The 18,738-nt window shown below is 36.3% G+C and overlaps 2 protein-coding genes across 5 annotated transcripts; both read left to right on the top strand.

Annotated features, from left to right (window-relative positions):
* Positions 1–8,910, top strand: LOC112723424 (formin-like protein 13). Of its 4 annotated transcripts, none has more exons than XR_003163083.3 (18): positions 1–373; positions 523–1,220; positions 1,810–2,031; positions 2,146–3,521; positions 3,619–3,742; positions 4,233–4,304; positions 4,508–4,606; positions 4,708–4,749; positions 4,950–5,030; positions 5,112–5,162; positions 5,278–5,359; positions 5,490–5,584; positions 5,758–5,829; positions 5,918–6,034; positions 6,566–6,634; positions 6,720–6,786; positions 6,958–7,301; positions 8,326–8,910. XR_003163083.3 is itself a non-coding variant. In XM_025774803.3 (17 exons), the coding sequence occupies exons 1-17, from the start codon at positions 301–303 to the stop codon at positions 7,119–7,121; spliced, it is 3,504 nt and encodes a 1,167-aa protein (XP_025630588.1). In that variant the 5' UTR covers positions 1–300; the 3' UTR covers positions 7,122–7,580. The 4 variants fall into 4 exon arrangements, 1 of the variants encoding a protein (XP_025630588.1); XR_003163082.3 differs by having other exon boundaries at positions 8,248–8,910; XR_003163085.3 differs by having other exon boundaries at positions 235–373; positions 647–1,220; positions 8,248–8,910.
* Positions 8,911–11,089: 2,179 nt separating this feature from the next.
* LOC112723423 (uncharacterized) lies at positions 11,090–16,696 on the top strand. The gene is made up of 9 exons (XM_025774802.3): positions 11,090–12,917; positions 13,003–13,062; positions 13,171–13,273; positions 13,385–13,459; positions 13,673–13,817; positions 13,910–13,979; positions 14,075–14,140; positions 15,322–15,444; positions 16,240–16,696. The coding sequence occupies exons 1-9, from the start codon at positions 11,855–11,857 to the stop codon at positions 16,419–16,421; spliced, it is 1,887 nt and encodes a 628-aa protein (XP_025630587.1). The 5' UTR covers positions 11,090–11,854; the 3' UTR covers positions 16,422–16,696.
* The last annotated feature ends 2,042 nt before the right edge of the window (positions 16,697–18,738 follow it).

Genomic DNA, 18,738 nt, shown 5'->3' with positions numbered 1-18,738 from the left:
GAACGGAGCCACGTCACAATTCTCTCTCTCTCTCTCTCTCTCTCTCTTTTATTTTTTATTTTTTATTTTTAAAACACAATCTTCTCTTCTTCTTCCTCATCGGTTTCTCACTGAAAACAAAACAAGAGAAAGAGAGATCAAAAGCATTTCACACACTCACTCACTTTTCGATTTTCATTCTCTCATTCACGAAACCGCTTCTCAGCGATTAAGCGTAAGGGAAAAGATAACCCGGTTTATGTGCGCGCTGAATGAGAGTTTCCGTTTTTGCTGAACCCGAAGAAGCTTGTTCTCAGAGACATGGCTATGCTCCGAAAATTGTTCTTTCGAAAACCCCCCGATGGCCTTCTCGAGATCTGTGAACGAGTCTATGGTAACCTTCTCGCTCTCTTTCTCTCTTTATCTTTATTTAAAATGTTTGTAATTGCATAAGGTAGATTAATTCCAGGAACATTAGGTTTTGTAGAAATGGAATTGTTGATGGAATTGTTGGTTTCTTAACCAATTAATTGATTAATGTAGTATTTGATTGCTGCTTCACCACTGATGCTTGGAGCGAAGAGAATTACAAAGTTTACATTGATGGTATAGTTGGTCATCTTAGGGAGAACTTGCAAGATGCTTCAATTCTTGTTTTCAATTTCAGAGAGGAAGACACCAAGAGCGTTATGGCAGACATATTATCTGAGTATGACATTACTATTATGGACTATCCGCGGCACTACGAGGGTTGTCCTGTGCTCAAGATGGAGCTCATTCACCATTTCTTAAGGTCTGGTGAGAGTTGGCTCTCTCTTGGGCAGCACAATGTGTTGTTAATGCATTGTGAGCGCGGAGGTTGGCCTGTTTTGGCCTTTATGCTAGCTGCATTGTTGATTTTTCGGAAGCTTTATACTGGGGAGCAACGGACTTTGGATATGGTGTATAAGCAGTCTCCCCGCGAGCTTTTACATTTGCTGACACCCTTGAATCCGATCCCTTCGCAGCTGAGGTATCTGCAGTATGTTTCAAGAAGGAATGTGGCCATAGATTGGCCACCGTTGGACAGGGCGCTCATGTTGGACTGCATCATCCTTAGATTCATCCCCAATTTCGATGGAGAAGGAGGCTGCCATCCCTTGTTTAGAATTTATGGGCAGGACCCTTTTAGTGGAGACAAGAATCCGAAAATGTTGTACTCAACGCCCAAGAGAAGCAAGAATATCCGGTGTTACAAGCAGGTGAAATTAACTAACCCCTAGGCTTTCATATGGATTTGTTGCTCTGTTTGCTCCTGGGTCCTCTTTTTTGAAAAGTAGAGCACTCATTTCATATTTGAGCACTCTGTTTGCCCAATGTAGTCTTAGCTTTAAAGTTGGTAATAGTTAGCATTTCCAGCAATTCTTTCCATTGGTAAGTTTCTCAATAGTGATATTTTGCAAAAAAGTTATTTGATGAATAAGCAAGCTTCATTTAGGTGGGTCGTAGTCTTTGATACAAGAGACTGTTGCATCAATATCCCAAAATTCTAAAAGGAATAAGAGGAAGAAATATGACAAAATAAGGAAGTGAATATAAGTTCATATTTACTAGGTTTAACATGAGCAAATTTTGGTCAAGTTTCAACATGACTACTATTTTTCAGTCTTACAAAATCCTGGATTAGTTCGAGAGGGGCCCGTTCTATGAAAATTTGAATTGATACAATGATATGTTTGTTGTTCTAGAAAATATTGTGCCCCCAACACTTTTATTACTCGATCTAGATGCATATGGAATCTGATCGTAGATGTGTAATTATTTTGGAACTCCTTGCTAACTGTGCTGCAGGGAGAGAGTGAACTAATTAAGATTGATATCAGTTGCCATATTCAAGGTGATGTTGTGGTTGAGAGCACTAACTTGAACGCTGATATGGAGCAAGAAATGATGATGTTCCGAGTAATGTTCAACACTGCTTTTGTTAGATCTAATATTATGATGCTTAACCGGGATGAAGTTGACATTTTATGGGATGGTAAAGATCACTTTCCAAAGGATTTCAGAGCCGAGGTATATCTTCTTTTTTCTTTTTTCTTTTTCTCATATATAACCGTCTGTTATAATGGCTACATAGGTTAGAAATACCTAACTTTCAAATTTATTCTTTGGTTTATTTGGATGAAGATCCTTTTCTCAGAAATGGATGCTGCTGCAGCTGTTATGGTGGATCGCACCTCATGCTTTGAGGAGAAGGAAGGACTGCCAGTGGAAGCATTTGCCAAGGTTCAAGAGATTTTTAACTATGTGGACTGGTTGGACCCCAATGCAGATGCTGCACTAAATGTTCTCCAACAGATGACTGCTTCGGCTATCATTAACGACAAGTTGGATACAGTTTCTGATCAGCATGGAGAAATGGGCACAATGCCTCAGGGGAAAATGAGTAAGCAATCCCCGGAAAATGAGAAGAGTAAAAAAGGTGACATGGCCAGCAAAGTTGATGCTACTCCAAAGGCATCTGATATTTCTTATTTGCCTGGTTCTATGGATGCTTCTTTTTCCCCAGAAACACCTCCTTTACGGCCTGCCCGAACTAGATTAGGCAAAGCATTTCATGATTCTCTTCCCCATACAGAAGTCAGTCATCAACTTATTGATGAAACTGAAGCCCAATTACAAGATAGAAGTCCGTCATCTATTTCTAGGTTTGCACCTGAGAGTCAATCGTCACCTACCTCTTGTAGTAAGTCACCAACTGATACCATCACCCTGGCTTCAAATTCAGGTATTACTTCAGTTCAGCCACCCCCTGCACTTTCTCCCAGAACACCGTTGAAGGAGATTCCACCTGTAAAAACAAGACTCGAGTCATTCTCACCGCCTCCACCCCCTCTTCCTCCTACTCCTCCTCCAAAGGATCATAAACCAGCTATAGTTAGATCTCCTCCACCTCCGCCACGTCCTTCAAATAACGATCTACATGTTATAGAAGGAGCCCCTCCTCCAGCATCACCTGCTTTAAAGGAAGAGCCACAGATAAAAGCTAGACACCCTCCTCCTCCTCCTCCTCCTCCTCCGCCTCCTGCAAAGGATGATTCACAGGTTAGAGCTAGATCCCCTCCACCACTGCCACCTCCTTGTCTCTCTGTCAAAGCTGAAGCTCCTAGTACACCATCAGCAGCACCACCGCCGCCGCCGCCACCGCCACCATCTGCATCATTTCCCTCCAATAAGCCTAATCCTTCTGTCCCAGCTGCTCCTCCACCTCCTTCTGCACCAGCTGCCCCTCCACCTCCTTCTGCACCAACTGCTCCACGACCTCCTTCTGCACCAGCTGCTCCACCACCTCCTGCTCCCTTTGGCAAAGGAGGTTCAAACCCAAGCAATGGTTTTCCAGGGTCTCTTTCGGATGGGTCCGGCTCAAAGGGACGGATTCTGTCACGTACTATTAGTTCAAAGAATAATGGCAAAAAGCTGAAGCCATTGCACTGGTTGAAACTATCTAGGGCGGTGCAAGGAAGTTTGTGGGCTGAGACACAGAAATCGGGTGAAGCTTCCAAGTAATGTTGATTTGGCCATAGTGTTCATTTTTATGACCAATAGTCTTCCTATTATTCTAGTGTGTCATGTGCCTCTACATTTGTTATCTTTATGTAGAGCCCCAGAGATTGACATGTCAGAGCTTGAGAGTCTCTTCTCAGCAGCAGCCCCAAGTTCAGGTTCAACCAAGAAATCAAATTCCCAAAGCTCAGTTGGGCCTAAATCTGATAAAGTGCAGCTGGTAAGTTACCTCTGGTTACTAGTAGTACAAAGAGAGCTTATGGTTATCTAAATAATCTAGTTGTTTATACCTGAATGTGATAACTAAATCTACGACAAATAGTTTCTAGGAGCTCTATCTATTAATTGGTTATCAATTTATGGCAGCACCATATTACATTAACGTTTCAAGTTGTCATCTGTCAGCTTGCTATTCACGCCAAATTTTAGATGACAAGATGAAGTATAAAAAATGATAAAAACAAAATTGATTTGAAGAGAGTTACTTTGCTATTTCCTGCACTTTTTCTTATCATGGAATTATGAGAGATCTGTTGTTGAGTGCTGTGTTTCAAACAACGAACATTAATCTGTATGGTACTGTGTTTGAGATAGGTTATGCACTTATTTGTGATTTTATAACTGCTATATCTTTTATTTGGCCACAACATAAAGTTGGCACTAACTTGCTATATCATTTATATTTATTTTGATGTTATCCCTCCTTGCAGATTGAGCATAGGCGAGCATACAATTGTGAAATCATGCTTTCAAAAGTGAAGGTGCCATTGCATGAATTAATGGTAAGATTGATGTACCCTATGATGAGTTGAAGTTTTGACTGTGGAATTAATGTTCTCATTTAAAATAATGGCTAGGACTTGTTCAACATTGTACGCTTCATTGCTCTTTTCTTTTTCTAGTCTTGCTCATGATATGGAATATTCTAGATGATAAGTTTTGATAAGAGTTATCATCAACCATTGCTTCTTTTGAATGTTCATAGAGCTCAGTGCTAGCACTGGAAGAGTCAGCACTAGACATTGATCAGGTTGAGAATATCATAAAGTTTTGTCCTACGAAAGAAGAGATGGAATTACTTAAGGTTGGTAAACAATGATCAATAATTATGCTGATCTCAAGTTCCTTAAAATAATGAGTATCCTCTTTCCTTTCAAAATCACTCGACTTTTATCAATTGGACAGGGTTATACAGGGGAAAAGGAGAAGTTAGGGAGGTGTGAACAGGTACATAAGCTTTTATGAGTTTTTTTATGTACGGTTATAGTTTGGGATCTCATTGGTAGACATAGGATGTTCGAATATTTGAATTTAAGCAATCTTTAGAAGGTCCCAAATATTACTTCTTATCTTCAATGGTGGAGACTGCATTTCTACCGTGACTTGGAATGTAGTTGGCTTACATCTCCATAACATTCTCATTACAGTTCTTCTTAGAGTTGATGCAAGTACCACGGGTAGAATCCAAGCTCAGAGTTTTTTCATTCAAAATTCAGTTCCAAACTCAGGTAATTGCCATTACTTGAATCCTTGATAAGATTGAATTTTAAATTAATTTGCAGGTTGAATGACTCGTTATTTTTATGTAGGTTGCTGACCTTAGAAATAACCTGAATGTTGTGAATGCTGCAGCAGATGAGGCATGATAACTTCTTTTATACTCAAATATTTTTTATTTACTTCCTTTCCCTTTTTTTTTCTAATAAGAAATAAAATTTTGGATGCTTCTTTGTCATTCCTCTTTATCTTTTTCAGATCAGAGGTTCTGTCAAATTTAAGAGAGTTATGCAAACCATACTTTCCCTGGGCAATGCTTTGAACCAGGGAACTGCCAGGGGTAAGTTGAAACTTAAAACAAAGTACACTGATATAACCCATTGTTTGACGTCATTTTATATTGACATAATTGGTATTTAGTGTTGAGTCTCATAGCTGAGATATTTTCACACACACCAATGTTTTTTTAGGCTCTGCCATTGGATTCAGATTGGATAGTCTTCTGAAGCTTACTGAAACACGTGCACGGAACAAGAAGATGACTCTCATGCATTATCTTTGCAAGGTAGACAAAGTTACTTATTCATTGTTGTCATATTTTCTAGTTCCTGTTAAGTATTATGTTTCTTGTGTGCCTAATCAATTCTGAACTTCTGACATTAAGTCAGTGTAATGGATAGCTTTTCTTGTACTGAGAATTTTGCATCTTTAATGAGTGATGGTTTGAAACTACCATAGGTGCTGTCTGATAAACTACCAGAAGTTTTAGACTTCTCCAAGGATGTTGCTAACCTAGAGCCAGCAGCAAAGGTTCTGCACTTATCCCAGGGCTATTCAGTTGAATATGTTGTTGGGAATTGAATATTTATCACCACTGACTTGTAAAATTTTGATCCAGATCCAATTGAAGATTCTGGCAGAGGAGATGCAAGCTATAAGCAAAGGATTAGAGAAAGTTGTGCAGGAATTATCGATCTCTGAAAATGATGGTCCGATGTCAGAGACTTTCCGCAAGGTATATAGGCATTGTACCTCAAATTCTGCTGAAGTTTTTCATCAGTTTAATGTGGTTCATTCACCAACTCATCTTTTGTTTGAGTTCATCGTAAAGAGAGAGGGGAAAAAATATTGTTGTTCATTTTTTAGATTTCATATTTCCACAATTCCACCACAAAAAATGAATGCATAATTGTTTGTGAACTCTGCATAAACATATCTTAATTAGAGCCAACTGAGTTTGTAATCAAGTGCTGTCAGGAAGGAATAATGGCATTCTAGTTTGTGTCCCCATTCTGTGTAGGTAATCATTGAGATACTGAGGCTTGTTTATCATTGTTCTAATATGAGAGTTTCAAACCTTGGGCTTTAAAAAAATGTGGAAACTGATCAGGATAAAAAATGTGCATACCTATCTGTTGGTTAAATCCACTTTGTCAATAAGCATACATATGCCAATATATGATGTTAAGAACCCAATCATTCTTGATCTCGGACATAAGAAATATTGACGTTCTCATTCTATAATTTCTTTCTTTGTTCCTTTTAGAATTTGAAAGGGTTCCTCTCTCATGCTGAAGCTGAAGTCCGTTCATTGGCTTCACTATATTCTCGCGTGGTAGGCTTTCGTGGATGTATCTGTATGTCTTTGAAGTTTAGACCATATATAGGCAATGCTTTACTTGGATATTTATATTTTATAGGGTAGGAATGTAGACACGTTGATTCTTTATTTTGGGGAAGATCCATCACGGTGCCCTTTTGAGCAAGGTGAGAAGTTATATATATATATATATATATATATATATATATATATATATATTACTCTATTATAACTCTTTGTTCGGTTTTTTATTCTTTTACTTTGATTCTGTTATCCATACGTTTAGTTTTGTTTAGTTTTGCCTGCTACGGCTTGTGATAATTTTGAAACTTCTGCAGTTGTCAATACTCTGCTCAACTTCACTGGAATGTTTAACAAAGCACATGAAGAGAACAGCAAGCAGCTAGAGCTTGAAATGAAGAAAACAGCAGACGGTGACAAAAAGAAGTGTGAACAAGAAAAGATAATACCAGCAGCAATCCGGACCGGCAACGTCCAATGAGTGGTAATTGGATGTAACACTAGCTTCAACAATCAGAAACCACTAAGCATGACTAGCAATTTGATCGGAGAAAAATGGTTTCATGATTTTGGGAGTGCATGTATAGTGACACAGCACTTTTAGCTCTGACATTGAGAACCAGAACATGGATAGAACTACATATAGCACTGCAAAGGCGAGGTAACTTTTCATGACCAACTCACTTTGGTTGTACATTCTTTTCTCATCATCATCTTACTCTAGTTGTTTTTGGTTCATAAATATCCTACACCAGAGACGGTAGAGTTTGCATGAGTTGTGTTATTTTGCCATGCAACTGTATATATTTTTTCCTCTCCGCTCTGAAATTATTCATGTTTGTGCCCTTCACCCACCGCTAGCAAGACTGCTTTTCCATCTGTAATGCCATAGCATGTATTATCATATAAATAAGATTTAATTTTGAGTTAGGTGAGAAAATATAGACTATAGAGGGTGAAAATTTATGCAGTGGGTTAATCAATTCTTCAATATTAAATTATTGGCAAGCCAATAATTGGAGTCTATTGCGGTGGCCAGTGGCTTCATCACCGAGCATGATTTAATTTGTCCACATTATCATCGATGAACTATATATTAGCATTTTCAACCTATATTTCAGTGTTACGTAGCAGGTTGCAGTATTCACTAGCCACTAAGCCCACTGTTGATTTGATAAATTAAATCACCATTAAATTAGAGGATTGCTTTACAAATTATTAAGCATGCAAGTTGAATGCATCCTTTTGCTAGACAGATGCCAATATATTATGCACTACCCCCAACACGTGGTAGACTTGACTGACTTTATAATGTATAGTTGTATAGACTTGGAAAAAAATGTGAAGTTTATAATATTAATTAATGAAAAGTTGGTGTTATCCTGAACAATGAAAGAATAATCGATTATTAATTATAATTAATATATATGGTGCTTCTTGTTTGTGTGCTATGTAATGAATGAGGATTAGATATAAAAGCAGAAAAATCCGCCCCCGCCGGAGTTGGATGGCAGAATCAATTTTCAGACTTGACCATAGATAGTGTTTTATGGAGCCAATACTTGGTTAATTAAGTATTTTGATTATTGATTTGGGTACTTGTGTAGATCTTGGTGATAATTGAGACAGAAGATAGCACAGATTAATTAATTAGTGGAGCTTTGCTAACATAATTGGATAAGCAGGCACGTGGGTTGAGGATATGATATCACAGCATTTTTATACTAAAGACTATGAAGCATCAAACGGCACGTGGTGTGGTGGCGCTGAGGTCACGTGCCTTCAACGTTATACCTTCTTGTGGGGATTGCGGTCCCCTCTTCCTCCCATCTCATATAATACCAACAAGAATGATTAAAAACCAAGAGGTCATTTGTCTAAATTAATTAAAAGCAGTGCTTCAAGCTATATATTATTATTATTACTATTCTTTTTCACTTTTTCACCTTCCCAATTCATCCATGCCTATCCCAAAAAAAGTTGACTTATGTAGTTATGCAACCTCTTACTCTTAAAAAAAGAAGGCTTAAGCTTTTGCTTCTCCCATTTTAATGCTTAACCGATAAAGAAAAGTAAAAAGAAACATCTTGTGTAATGTGTGTATTTATACATTTGTTTTTTAGTGTACAAAAAAATTTCTCATTTATTTTTCACATGACAAGATTACCATGTGTGATTTTTTTATTATTCATGTAAAATGTGAGACCTAAGAAGGCATGATATTGAAGTTTGAAGATAAGAATTTACGCTTGATAATTTTACGTGAAAAATCAGTAATAATTTTCGTTACTTTTGTTTTTAACATAGGAAATATAGTAATTTTAGATCAGGTACTATTTTATTGTGTCTTATTTTCATAATGAAACAAATGTATTTGTCATATTTTTTTTTTCTTCGATAGATTGAACAATTCTCAATTTTAAGTATCACATAACACATCTACACATTTATGGTTGTAGCAACAGCTAAGATTTTTTTGATCGGTTGCAATCGAACCCGAAATCTCTAAGTGAAGAGCGAGAGACTATGTCATATGGTTAATTAAGGCTCCATAATGCAAACAACAACATCGTAATCAGTTTAGCTTCAATAATCTCCTCTCCTTTGAGTTTAATAGCATTTTCCCTTTTGACGTCATCGATACACTCCACTATATCAAACATGATTCATGAACAAGTAGACAAATTATCAGTAGTTAAAAACGAATTATCTAATATATCCTCACTCAAATTAAGAAAAAAAAATGCTAGTACTATCTTTTTTAAGCAGCAGACAGAATCATGGGAATTTGGATATATAGATCCAAGTATTGAAATCATGTTGATGCTGTTGGAATCATGGCCATAATATATAATGATGATTGATGAATAGTAGAAGAAAGCAAATAAAAGAGAATCACAATACCATTCCAAATTGTGTCGGTGAGTATTATCAAGCGTATGTATGTACGTATTTACATACGTATGCAAGAACAAAAGAAATCAATGTCGTCACGTACGTTAGACGTAAAATGCGGACTCTTAATATTTATATGATTTGTCCAGATCTCACATGCATGGCAGCATCCCTAATCCAACCAAAAAAAGAAAAGCAAAAGAAAAGAAAAGAAAACGGTGTGCCTACTGATTCATGTGGGGTGGGGGTCCCAAATGCAAAGCCAAGGTTTATTATTCACTTATTCAGTGTTCGTGTGATTCTTTATTTACCTTCACGCCAAACATTCCCACATGCAGTAACTTCTCTTCATGCATTCTTTTCTCTTTTCTTTTTATTTTTTAAATAGTGAAAACTCAGGTGCAGTCGAATTCATGTGAAGTTGATAGTTGAGAGTCGTTAGTTTCCACCTTTTTAAATAACTCTGTGCTTATGTTTTGTGGTATACTTATCAAGATATGAAAATTAGAATCTATTTTTGATACACAGTAAAAAATTTTGTATAATTATTCAATTAAATTTATGTATAAATTTTAAAATAATTATTTTTACTAATGTAATATAATAATATACAATTAATTAATTACGTATAACTCTTTTATAAAATTAAATTAGGAAAACTAGCAAAACTAGAAGCCTTTTTGGACTGAATTTTGTGAGGGGTGATTAGATCAACATCAGAACCTATAATACATTAAAAAAAAAAGGGGTCTATCATGCATTATTAACAATTAGCATGCATTTAACAATTCTTTGTTCGTTCTCCATCTTTTGTCAAAAGGGGATAAAGTACAATTAATTAATTGATCTTTATTTTTTTCATATATTGGCGGTAAAATTGGTTTAGTTTTGATGAATTAAAATTATAAAGAATTTTACTCAATTATCTATTCAGATTTTTGTACTTAAATAATTTTTTAAATAATAAATTTAAAAATTAATTATTTTTATCGATGTGGTAATATATAATTGAATATCGGTGTAAATTTTTTTAAAATATTGTTAGTGATGTGCAAATTTTTTGGTAGATATTAGTCACGTAAATGTAATATGATTTGAACAAAAAAAAAATTAAGTAGTACTAGAGCAAAGTAGCAAGTAGGAAGTTGCAGTGTTTGGAATCAAGAAAACACTTCGCTGACGAATTAATTCGAAGCTCTGGTATATGCTGTCTCCATAGTTGAGTGGCTTGGCATGTCACTAAGTACAAAAATGCATTAATTGCAAGCTATTTGATACGGATGCATATTCACAGTTGTTTTCGTGTGAAGTTTATAATTAAGAGACGTAGATAACAATTTAGTTAAATATGTCAAATCATCTAACAGTTTTTAACTAACAACTTCATATGTAAACAACTCCCGGCGAGTTTCTACCGTTAATATTATGCTAATGTGTTTGGGGATGTAGTCAGAAACTATGTAAACCTTACTTAACACCAATTTAATATTTGAGGGCAGGAACAACTTTTCATCAAATTATTAATATTTAGCACTAAATGAAGACTTTGAAGTCACATTATTTTTAGTTACACATACAATGAAAGTTCAAGAAGCATATGTAAGTAATTTATGTGAATCACGTTGTTACCTTTCTGATGCAATTCACATCCATATACACAGATAATGAAAAGAACAAAAATCTTGCAGAAGGCATCTATTTTCTATAGTATACATACATATATAAACATAACCAAAGCACAGAACTAAGCAAATACTTACCAAATAGAGTCTCAAAGGACATCATAGGATATAGGATTTCAGGACCATGTAGAAAGATGTAGTTAGGTTTATCATTTCTGCACGTGAGAGTATGAAATGAGAAAGAAGATCTATATCCATATTAGGAGAATCTATTCTATTATGTGCATAAAAAATCACTACACAATACCTTAATTATTCAACCCCACACACCCCTTCACAACTTTTCTCTCATAACATAACTGCAACAACAGACAGAGGAAAAAAGTAAAGTAACCATCAACAAGAAGAAGGTATCTTGCTCAATTCACAAACACACAAATATAACACAATCCCCCAATTCTCTCTTTCTCTTTTCTCTTTTTTTTTTTTACTCTCTCTCTCTCTCTCTCTGAGCTAACTTTAGAAAGGGATCCCAATGTTGTTGCACCCCACCAACCGCCATTTCTTCAGCTGAAAGCTTCTTTCTTTCTCTCTCTCTCTGTCTCATGCAACAACCAGCACACCCTATGTCCCATTACTGTAGTTAGTGATTATTAGCAAAAGAGAGAGAGAAAGAGAAAAAGGAGGATACTTAAATATGGATGTGAGCAGAAGAAGAGTTGGAGTTAGAAGCAGTGTGGTTGCAGGGTCAGTGTGGGAAACCAGAATGAAGAGTGATCAAGTTCGAGGTGGAGTTAAGGTTTTCAATGCAGATGAAAACGGTTCTGAAGAAGGTGGCACCGCCAGATTCAAGAGAACTCAAATTGGGGTTGCTATTCCCACCGGAAAGAGGAAAACTTGGAAATCAGATAGCCCTGATGGATCAGAAAAGACCCCAATTCACATTGCCAGAGGAAAAACAGAGCAACAACAGAGCAATACCGTTTCCTCTGATGAAATCACCCCCAAGAAGAGCCCAATTCTGGTGAGGAAGAAGATTATCAGGACCCAAGGGGCCAAGGAGGTTGCTGTTGGTGGAAGAAGCAGCCCAATTCAGGCTTCTAGAAAGATAAGATCTGAAGAGGAAGAAGAAAAAGAAGAACAGAATGGGAACCCAGATTCAGTTAAGGCTGAGGATCAATCTGTGAAGGGTGTTTCTGATGGGAATGGAGAAAGTTCAATTCAGCCGAGGGAGACAGAATCAGAATCCAATCGTGATTTGGCTGAAGAACCAATTAATGGAATTGATGAATCAGGATCAGGACCAGATGGTGTTTGTGGAAATGTCCTAATGGATGAGAATTGCAAGGATTTTGGTGTGTGCCAGGACAAGGTCATTTCAAGCACTTCAGACAATGCAGACGAAGAGGAAGAGGAAGATGAAGATATGGATGAAGCTGTTGATATTGAGATGGAGAAGAATAGCTTTGTTGTCAAGGAAATCAGTGTACCGGAATCCATGGTTGCTAATGAGCCAGAAAAGAAGGTGATTGTGAATGAACCTGAAAAGAAAGAGATTGTGAAGGAACCATTAAAGAAGGTGGTTGTGAAGGAACAAGAAAAACACAAGATTGTGAATGAATCAGAACCTAAAAAGATTGCAACTACACGATTTCATCAAAAGAATGAGAGGCCAGTGTCTTCCCCTATTACTGTGAAGCAATCTCCTCCAGTTAGAAGACAATCCACAATTTATCAGAATTTCCCCAAAACTAATTCAAGTAAGGTCTTTTGATTTTCGTTTTATAAGTTTGTTCTTTCAATCTGGATTTTGTGAAGCCTAATTGATTGATCATCACCATGCAGTTCCAAAGGCAGAAGCATACAGAAGCTTTCCACAAACCCAGAGCAAATTGCAGAGTCTAGGTGATTTGTTTATCTGCATTTCAGAATTATTATACAAGAAAGAAAATTGTACTCAAAATCTTTGATGTAATGTCTGGTATTTATTATTTAATTTATGTCATTCCTCAGTGGATTTAATCATGTGGAGAGATATCTCAAGATCAGCATTTATGTTTGGGACTGGAACATTCCTTATAGTATCATCTTCTTATGCAAAGGATATTAACCTGAGGTTAGAATTCCACACAAAAAAGAGAATAAATATCTTCTTCTGTATATACTTCTTTTGTCTTAGAATTAAGAGTAACACAGGATTAACACTTGTTGATACTTGTTTGTGCAGTCTTATTTCGGTATCTTCCTATTTCGGTCTAGTGTATCTAGCTGTTATCTTTCTCTACAGATCTCTAATTTGCAGGTAATAATCCAAGCATTGCATATTAATTAAGTTAATGATCATGTTTAGTAAGAATTTCAAAACAAAAAGTATAGAGATATTGACACAACGGAAACGGAGATGCTCCTTCTCTAAACAAGTTTGTGTATTCCAGTGTCTATATTTTTTAGTCCGAGGCTTACCGAACGGAGATACTCCTGTAAACTTTCTTTATTTGGAATCAAATTTTTCCAGGGGAATCATAGATGTAGATAACACAAATTATGTGCTGGGAGAAGAAGAAGCCATTTGGTTGCTAAAGTTGATTCTGCCTTACTTGAATGAGTTCCTGTTAAGACTTAGAGCTATGTTCTCTGGAGATCCTGGTACCACAATGAAGGTACATTATTATTTGCTCAATGATCACATAATTTCTCCATTTTGTTGCACTTTTTACATTGTTAAATCTTGGTAGTGCTTTGTGAATTGTAGTTGGCAGTTTTGCTCTTTGTTTTAGCCAGATGTGGCAGCTCCATAACTATTTGGAAGATGGCCAAATTCGGTAAGTTTTCTAAATTAGCATCTCAATGAAGCAAAAGATGCAGAAGCAATTCACATGTCATTCCAGTCACTGAATTTATTCTTTTTCTGCTTCAGGCTTCTTTGGAGTATTTACCCTGCCAAAAATCTGCTCCTTGTATTCTACACAGATAACTGCATATGGTAACATATTCTGAAATTCATATATAGTAGCATTATTTTAATGCATGCTTTATATGACACAACACTTTGAAATGTGAACAGACACAACCCAATTTCGATAAAATACTTGCATATTCTTAAAACAATAATATTATTCATGATGGAGCCTCACGTGCAGTTGTCTTCACGTAAAGTTAATAGTTAAAAATTATTAAATAATTTGACATGTTTCACTAAATTGAGATCTAACAATTTGTAGCTATTAATTTCACATAAAGACAAATGCACGTGAGTTTCCACACAGTAACTATAAAAGTTGTATGCATAGTGAAATTGTTCTAGAAACATACAAGTATTTTCATGAAACAAGTTGCTGCAAAATGGCAAATGCTCATTGAATGTGGTTGGGGCAAATTTTGACACTTAAATGTCAAATGTAAACGTTGCAGTTGGCCCACTATAGTTAGTTTTTTCATGCATATGTATTCATAAAACGGCTCCTTTGTACTCTTGATTTTATGGAGTGGTACTACTACTTCTATTACTGTGTTTTTCTCAGATCCACCATTCTAGATTTAGTGGGTCCTTTATGAAGAAGCTTTTTTTTAGGTAATGCTAGGGAGACAAAAAATCCAGCCAGAACTTGCCTTATTTAACATTCATTAATTGTCACGACAATTAATGAATGCTAAATAAGGCAAATTATGGCTGTTTTTGGCTAATTTTCTTTGGTTACCAAATATTTCCGTTTTGTTTTCCCTATTATTACCGAATGTATATGCAGATAAGGTCCAATTATGAATCCTCCACAGGCATAATTAAACCCTAAACTCACTTTAATGTAGTCTCTTTGGCTATTATCATTCATAATTTAATGCATCACATGGATAAGCATGAGCAACTTTTTCTTTTTATCCCTCACACAGTTTTGGGCCCATTAGAAGGCTGAGACTTAGGAGCACAATAATGAAATAATAATGGTCCTCCATATTCCTCGTGATCCCCACCAACAAAGTCAAATATAAATATTACTTTGTAGGCTTGTTATAATGGGCCATTCAATGGGCCTCCACTAGCTTTAAGGAGATTTAAATTTAACTACCAAGATCTTAAAAAAAAAAAACCTTGCATTCAATATAAGTTGCATTAAGAATTTTGAATGACATGTTTGTTCATTAATTGTAATTGTTATTATATTTTAGCAAATTTTTGGATTCGTCGATTCCGGGACGCATGGGATTCATGCTCTCATAAAAAGGCTGTGGCTCTGGGCATCTTCGGCCTCGTATGGAATTTGTCATCAGTTGTTGCACGCATTTGGGCAGGTAACAACTAATAAATGTCTTATAATAAGGACTCAGTTTGAAAAGCTTCAATTTTTTTTGAGTCTTTGACTTACAAAAAGTAGTAGTATTAATTGTAGAGAGACTACGACCAGATTAGTAACTATCATGTAAGTTTCGCTTTGTTTTCCGTGGGCTTTTAAGCCCTCTTTTAATACCAAAAAGAAAAAAACTTAATAAATGTCTTTTTATAACTTGTCGGAACCAAACGGATGGACTTTAGCCTTAAAACTAGGTCCGTTTAAATTTTGGATTAAACGGACTAAACCCAATTAACTTGAAAAAATGGCGGGTTAAATGGGCCAGCTCGCGAGTTGACGGACAGCCTGTTTAACTTTTTTTACATTTTTCAAAAGAAGTAGCACATTTGGCCAATAGTGTTTTTATTCCGACCCATCAACAAAAATATCTATTTAAAGTTTTTTGGGTCCAAAAATAATATTTTTTGTTAAAATATTTTTTTAAAAAATAAAATAAAAAGGCAAACGGATCAGTCCGTTTAACCCATTAAATTAGTCATAAATGGTCTGGGTTAAAAAGTTATCGCCCGCGTGAACAAATTGAGTTTAAATGGGCCGACTCATTTTAACCCACGACCAGACCTAAACAGGCTAAGCTAGTCCATTTTAGTTGATAAAAGTAGAGATGATTAACGAATATTACATTTGGCATTATAGGTCACATTTTTCAAATGTGCTAGTAGTATAGTCCTCTCCACTCAAAGTGCTAAAGTTTTGGTGCCTTAAACATGAATAATAACATATTTTGCCTATGCAGTGTTCGTGCTATTTGTGGCGTTCAGATATTATCAACAACATTATTTGGTGAGAGATGAATGGGAGGAAGATGAAGCAGGATGTGATGAAACATGGCATGAACAACATGTTGGAGTGCAGAGACAAAGGCGTGCACCTAATTTAGTTGTTGACACACACAATAAACTAAAGAAAGGATACTAATAATTTATAGTGTGTGTATGTGTTGTGGGTACCACATTTAGCAGGCTTACCCATTCGCTCAGTGACAATATCTTTTTTCATTTTCTACTTTCTCAAATTATTTTTCTTTACCTATATCTATAGTTTTTTTAATTTCCATATATTATATAATCTTTTAGTCATTACAAAGATTATTCAAGTTTAGAAGGAAAAAAGATCCATAAGTACAAGTGGAAATGAAAACCCACTTGGATATTTATGGTTTGTAATATATGAATAACGTATTTTTCTCTGAATTTTATTTCTCTTTTTGTATATATATAACAAGGTGTTTAATGCAAAAAAGTAATAAAAAAAAAATAAAGCTTAAAAGATGAATTGTATCAAATATCAATGAGTTGTTGATTCAAGAATTAAAGGCGAGTTTAGATCGGCCTTTACAAAAAGTATTAATTTTTTATTAAAAAACAATTTTTCTTTGTATAGAAAATATAAATATTATTTTTTTAAGTAGATAATTAAAGAAAAAGTCTAGAGAATCAATTAGAGTGTAATAAATTTGGAGTCAACTAATTGAAAAATATTTTTTTAAATTTTAAAATTAAAAAAATTAGGATAGTAAGTTTTTTTTTTTTTTTTGTAATTGGCTTATTTTTTAACTAGTTAGCTCTAAGTTTGCTACACCCTAGTTAGTTTCCTAACCGGATCGTTAATTAAAATCTTAATTTTTTTTTAAAAAAATAAACATATTTTAACATATTTTTTCCTTTTTTAATAAAATTAATGTATTAAATATTTATCTTCAAACACTTTGATAATTATATAAAATTACTTTTTTCTTCGAAAAAGGCAATCCAAAATGAGCACTAAATGTGGATAAAATGACTTTTTATTATGGATGATAAAATCATAATTATAGGAGATATCAGTTTTACTTCTTTCTGGATGATTTTAGTGTTTCACAATCATTTTTTTTTTTCTAATGACATCTAAATTTTATTAAACAATAACATTCAAGAGACGGTATTTTCTATCTTCACTGTCGCTGATGAACTACAAATGAATAAATAACCATTTGTACCTATGAGAGATGAAAACGCTGACATTTGTACTCATGATAGCCTGAAACTAAAGTTATACTCATGATAGATGTCCTCCGTGTGACAAAAGTGCCCTGACTTAGATCTGAGCCTGGTTCGTGGGAATCCAATCCTAGGTGGCACTCCCTCCCTTATCTTCAACCCCTCTTTCTCTCACACACACATCTCTCTCTCTCTCTCTCTCTCTCTCTCTCTCTCTCTCTCTCTCTCTCTCTCTCTCTCTCATAATGGCTATTGATTCTCACATATTTACTGAGTCAACTTAGCCAGCCACAACTCACACAGCTTTAACTCAGCACTTCGACTTCCCCTTCTCCACCATTCACGCCTCTGCACTCTTCACTCTCCAAACCCCACTCTGGCCCTTTCTTCCTCAATACTCGCTCCCTCACCATCCACTCCGCCCTTCACGCCGACGAAGCCATCCTCTTCTCCCTCCCCACCACCTCTGACCCCATCAAGGACACCCTCCTCACTCTCATGCTTTCCAACCATTCTTCCTTCATCCTCACCTTCTCCACCTCCCCTTCCTCTTCCGCACTCCAACGGCTCTTTCCTCCACAAATCTGCAACAAAACCCACCCTTACGTCTACACTCAGTGCCAAGCCATCCATGCGCGCTCTATCTTTCCCTCCCACAACATTTCTGTCCGAACGATTTGTTACTCTGCCATCCTCAGCATCCCTTCCGAACTCTCCGCAGTCATGGCTGCAAACTGCGTGATGACAACGCCCTCCGCGTGGCGACAACACCACTGCCCTCGCCTCATTAAACTTGAATTGGTGTAGCCAAGACCGCGTGGTGGAGGAGTTTGTGATGGAGCAGCCAGTGCCTCGTTATCTCTTTGCCTTCGCGGTTGGGACCTAGACTAGGGTTTATGCGGAGGAGTGTTCGACAGTGCTGGACTCAACGGCGAAAGAGTTCGAGGGAAGAGAGGATATGATTGGGGAATAAGAGAAGCTCTTCGAAAAATACGACTAGCAAAGGTTTGATCTTTTGGTGCTGTCGCCGAGTTTTTCTTACGGTGGAATGGAGAATCCAAAGATGGTTGTCACAGGGTTTTGGAGGTGAACTAGTGAGGAGCAAGATTCGAGCTTTACCTCTCACGAAATTAGGGTATTCAGAGTTTTGCTGGAGCCATTGTTGGCATTGTCGATCCCAATCGGAGATCTTGGGGCCTAGGGATAAGGCGGCGGTGGCATTGGGACTGAAAGGGAGTGTCGTTGTCGTCGGGGTC

The sequence above is a fragment of the Arachis hypogaea genome, chromosome 11 (assembly GCF_003086295.3).
Source record: "Arachis hypogaea cultivar Tifrunner chromosome 11, arahy.Tifrunner.gnm2.J5K5, whole genome shotgun sequence".
Lineage (NCBI taxonomy): Eukaryota > Viridiplantae > Streptophyta > Magnoliopsida > Fabales > Fabaceae > Arachis > Arachis hypogaea.
This window is presented reverse-complemented; position numbering and strand designations above follow the sequence as displayed.